General features: G+C 62.4%; 1 protein-coding gene across 1 annotated transcript in view; it reads right to left on the bottom strand.

Annotated features, from left to right (window-relative positions):
- The window catches only part of LOC103776191 (protein-methionine sulfoxide oxidase MICAL1-like), a gene marked incomplete at its 3' end in the record, with an annotated part of 2794 nt that extends 1449 nt beyond the window's left edge, over nt 1–1345 (bottom strand). Inside the window, exons 1-3 of the mRNA XM_008943691.1 lie at nt 1085–1345; nt 120–327; nt 16–25 (exon numbers count right to left, since the gene is read on the bottom strand). Coding sequence (XP_008941939.1) covers nt 16–25; nt 120–327; nt 1085–1345 — 479 coding nt within the window. The remainder of the gene's footprint in view (nt 1–15; nt 26–119; nt 328–1084) is intronic.
- Nucleotides 1346–5078: the final 3733 nt, after the last annotated feature.

Here is a 5078-nt window from a genome sequence, read left to right as displayed (position 1 = left end):
AGGATCAGCTGGAGCTGCCGGATACCTGGGAGGGGAGAGGGGGGCACTCAGGGCTGCAACCCCCAGCGCCTGGTCTCCTGGGGGATGTGGAGTTTGGCCACCCCCTCCCCAAAACTCACTGATGTGGTCCAGCGTGCCGGTGCAGAAGCGCCCGTAGAACTTCTTGGCGCCCAGTGCCCTCAGGTCGTGGATGGTGAAGGGCCAGAGGTGCAGGACGTTGTTGCGGGAGAAGGAGTCCCTCTTCTCCAGCAGCACCACGCGGGCACCCAGCAGTGCCAGCTCGATGGCCACCCGCAGCCCGCAGGGACCAGCCCCCACCACCAGGCACTGCGGAGGGGACGGGTGGCAGGAAGGGGCCGGGCACCCGGGAGCAGGGGGTTGGGTAAATCCCCGGGGAGCTCAGCACCACCACAGGCATCTCCCTCCTTCCCCAGGTCAGGATCTGACCCTCCTCACTGCTCTCCTTTTCCCCCAGGCTTCGAACGCTGCCACTCCCTGCAAAGCGGGGGGCTCTGGGGAGGTCCCCCCGCTGGCTGCCCTAACTTTGCCTCTGCACGGGGCGATGGCCACAGTTAAAGCTCTCAGTGAGCTAGGGAGAGCACGCCTCCTGCCTGCTGCAGCCTGAACGGTGAGATTTCACCAACAACAGCCCCAAAAGTAGGACTCTGGTTTGATTTCCTGCCCAGAGCTGGGGAGACAACGGGGCAACAGCAGCAGGGACAAAAACCATCAGCTCTGAGATAGGTCAAGAAAAACAGGGTCCTCCAGCCCCTGGGGACATCCTACCCTGGGGTGTTCCTGTCCCCAAGAGAGGGCTCAGCAGGGGTCTCTGCCCCTTGGAAGCCCCCCATGGGGTGTCCTCGGCGAGGAGGAAGGCCACTGCTGGCTGTGTGGCACCGAGGTGGCATCACGTCATGGGGGGGGGAGCAGCACTAATTAACAACCTGTCTCATTAAGCCCATCAACCTCCCGCCTGGCACATCCCGCTTCCTCCCGGGGTGGCAGCCAAGGGATGTTCTCACCTCGGGCACAAGGACGCTGGGCAAGGTGGGCTTCCAACCCCACTCCCCCACGCCCCCTGTACCTTGGTGCCGGCACAGGCAGTGCCCTGGTCGTAGTCCTTGTGCCCGGCTTTCTTATCCAGCTTGCTCCACAGCGCCTTGGCACTCCAGTAGTTGAGGGCAGCCTTGAGGCCGTGGTAGAGCTGCAGCCCGGTGCCCTGCAGCGCCAGGCACTGGCACAGCTCCTCGAAGCAGCCCAGCACCTCCCGGCACTCCCCGGCACGCAGGAACCGCTCGAAGATGGCATGGGCCGGGTTGCCCGGCTCCTCGCCTGGCACACTCATCCTGCCTCACCCAGCAGCCTGGCGAGGGACAGCAGGGAGATGCAGGAGGGGACCCTCCTGCACCCCCGTCCTCAAACCCGCCCGATACCGGACCTGGTGGCTCGGTGTGAGGTTCCCCAGCCAGGAGGGGGTCGGGTGACGAGGTTGCCGATATTGGGGCCCTTGGTGGCAGCAGCTGGCGCAGGCTCCGGCGGGTGCTGCACCCAGGAAGCCACCGTGTCACCCTGCCGTGGTGACGTCAGGGGAGGGGACGGGGAGGGCTGTGGTGGCAGCAGGCGGCTTCCTCCGGTACCTGCAGCAGAGAGAGCAGAGCGAGGTGGTTTGGAGCAAACGAGGCTTCCTTCCTCTTCACCCTTGGCCCTGCTGGTGGAGGGATGGGGGGGTCCTGGCTGCAGGGACAAACCGCAGCTGCCCCCAAGCCCAGCAAGACCCAGCCCTGGGGCAGGGAGGAGCAGAACTGAACCCATCCCACCAGCCTAGTTTTTACAACCCGAGTGGGGCCACTTTCCCCCTCTCCACCTCTGCCTCTGCTGCTCAGGAGTGGAGAGGAAGCAGATTAGCAAAGAGGAAGCACAGATGGGGAAACCAAAAAACGCTAAACCACCGTATGAACGGCCCCATCACACCAAGGAACCTGCGGGAGGAGGGGTGCAGTCCACTCCTCTGTGGGTCCCCCAAAACCCCCCCACTCCTGGCAGTCTCCCAGAGGAGCAGCACTCCTTGCATCTGCCTCCTGCTCCCGGCACCGTCCCCCCCGGCACCGTCCCATGCCACCCTGTCTTGCCAGCCCCAGCCCCAAGCACAAAGCTTTGTCCTTGCCAGCTGCTGTCGCCAAGGCTTGGGGCTGGGAAAGCCTCTCCCAGCCTGGCAAAGCAGCGGGTGGAGACGTAGCACTGGTGAGGAGGAACTTCTGGGAAGGCTCCGGAACCGAGTGCTGCTACCTTTGAACCATCACTCCTTGCCCTCTCGCTGCTCGGCATTACTGCCGGGCACACGCTGGCACCCCAAAGGTGGCAGCTGGCTGGCGGTGGACAGATGCCAGGTACGAGCCAAGCTGCTCTCCACGGAGTGGAGGAAAGGAGGCGTTTAAGCCTAGCCTTAAATTTGGGCTGGAAATGCTGAATTCTACCTGGGTTTCAAGTTCAGTCTCGCTCTAGCAGCTGCTGGACACACACAGACGCTTTGCAAGGTCAGCTGGGCTACAGAGGATGCAAAGCACTCTGCAGGTCACCTTCCCTCCCCAGCACCGCAGCCAGGAAATCCCAGCATTTTAACCTCTTCCTTCCCGGGCACGAGCAAGGGTAAAGCACCCAGCCAGGCCAGCACAGGAGCTGGCACCCACTCGTCGTCACGGTGCCAGCCTGGGGACAGAGGACACGACTGATGCATTTGTGGCAGGGCTGTGAGACCCGGGGACAGATTTCTGCTCTTCCCCAGAGAGCTGCCAGCTCTCTGACCCTGCCAGCTGGACAGAACGAGCCTGGGGAAACTGAGGCAGTCCCCTGGAGAGTCCAGGCATGCTGGCTGGCCAGGCTCCAGTGCCCTGTGCTGCCTGGGCACGATGGGTTTTCCCCCGGGAGCTCCATTACTGCCCTGGCACCTGCCAAACCCACCATGCAGCAGCCTGAGGTTGGGAGCACCCGCTCCAGCATCACCAGCCCCTGTCTCCAAAAATAAACCATCTCAAGGCCTCGATTCCCACTGGATATGACGCTAAGGGGAGCACACCCAGGAAAGTTTTCCAGCCCTGATGCTTTGACAGGGAGGCTCAGAGGAGACAGAACAAGTTTCCTATGGAAACGATGCTGCAGCCGGAACACTGCGTCCCCCTTGGCACTCTCAAACCCTTCCCCAACAACTGCAAGCAAGGACAGAAACCTCCACAGCTACTCAGCCCCTGCAGGTCTGATGCAAACAAACAGCTTTCAGTCCACAAAGGCCAGTGCCAGCAGGGTGCTGATCCAGGCTGCCTCCAGCTCTGCTCTCCCAATGAACGTTTTTTGCATTTCTTCCCCTAAAACTGCTCCCGTGAGCCAGAGGGAGGAGGTGGGGGGTTTGCAGCCAGCCCTGACTCAGCTCCTGATGACTCTGGCTGGGGTGGCTGCAGACGTGCAGCCTACAGGGACATCACCCAGGACTCACATGTGTGGAGCATCCCAGGAGCAAGGACACCTCCCCATCCTGCTTTACAGGTGGGGTCTCCCCCCTGCCCTTGTATGGAGAGAAGCAGCCCCTTGGGAAATGGTGGGGGGACCCATCCTGGAGGTGCTGGGCTGCTGGAGAGCTCACATGTCTTCCAAGCACGTGGAAACAGGGTGGGAAAGGACACAGCTCCATACAGAGCTAATGAAATCCGGGAGGATTTCCAGCAGCAGCAGATCCCCTTCCAGCTGAGTCTCTCACTTTGCTGTTGCTCCCAGCATGGATCAGGCTACTCCAGGTTTGGGATTCAGCCTGGAAACCCCTGGGCCAGGCTGCTGAGCTGGGCTGGACCTTGGGAAAATCCTTCCAGCAACTTCAGGGGTGGTGGGTAGGACGGAGGGTTTCTTGGGGCCACTCAGCTTGGCCAAAGATCCAGCTTTTGAGCCCTGGCTGAGCTGGGCTTGTGCTGGGAAGGGGCAAAGCCCAGGCACTGCTCCTGCTGGGAGAAACATCCCAGGCCTGGGACTGGGCAGGGAGATCGCCTTGGTCAACCTCATGGAAACCTGCCCTAATTTGGCCGGGTTTTAATCCTTGGAGGGAGGAGAAAAATCCCTGCTGGCTCCTCTGGTTTGAGCAGGGGCTGTGGGTGCATGGGCACAGCCTGGCTGAGCCACCCCACCCCGATGTAGCAAGCCCCCAGCAAGGAGCTGCGGGCTAAAGGAAAGGGGACGGACCTGCCACCAGCACTGGCAAGAGCAGAGGGTGGCAGCTGGCAGCTGCAGGGATGGGGTGTCGTGGTGGAGGAGTTCCCTTTCAAGAGTTCATAAACCCCCTCCCCTTGGAAAGCACCTGCCAAAATCCCCCCGCTGCCTCCCCAGGTCCCAACCTCAGCCTGGCAGCAGAAGCAGGCACTTCTCTGGGGCATTTTGGCGTTGGCCTGTGCAGAGGAGCCACAAGCCACAGACCAGGGAGCCCTGGGCAGAGACAGCACTCGGGAGGGAAGCAAAACTGCCCCCCCCACCCCTATTTTGGCTGCTCAGCTTCGTCCCCCTGCCCAGCAGCAGTCCCACAGAGGGGAAGTCTGCTCACGGCCGAGCTTCACATCCCACATCCTTGTCCTCCTCCTGCTTCTCTCTCTGTCAGGAGACGTGATTTGGGGGGGTAGTGATGAACCTCGGGTTCGGTCACCCCAATGTACCGGAGCCTTCATCCCCCCCCAGGCACAGGGGCTGAGGAACGTGTCCCCGGGAGCATCCCTGCCCCTGCACCGGGTGGAGGCGTCGGGACGGGGAAAGGCGCTTAAAAAAGCTCTTCCCACCCCATCCCACTCGGCACTGGGAGCACTGGGGGTACTGGGAACGGAGTCGACGAGGAGGAGCGGGAGCTCCTCTCTTTTCCCTTTGTACCGGGGGAGAGCAGAGCCGAGGGGCTGGAGGGGAAAAGCAGCACGGATGGGGCGGGGGGACCCCGCTGCCCTCCGGGAGAGGCTTTGGGAAGGAGGGGGCAGCAGGGACAAAGCGCTGCCCTGTCACCGAGCATCTCCTCTCGGCACCCCGGGGACACACAGGACACGGGCACGGCGGGGCTGAGC

This window comes from Merops nubicus, unplaced genomic scaffold, assembly GCF_000691845.1.
Source record: "Merops nubicus isolate BGI_N331 unplaced genomic scaffold, ASM69184v1 scaffold45647, whole genome shotgun sequence".
Taxonomy (NCBI): domain Eukaryota; kingdom Metazoa; phylum Chordata; class Aves; order Coraciiformes; family Meropidae; genus Merops; species Merops nubicus.
This window is presented reverse-complemented; position numbering and strand designations above follow the sequence as displayed.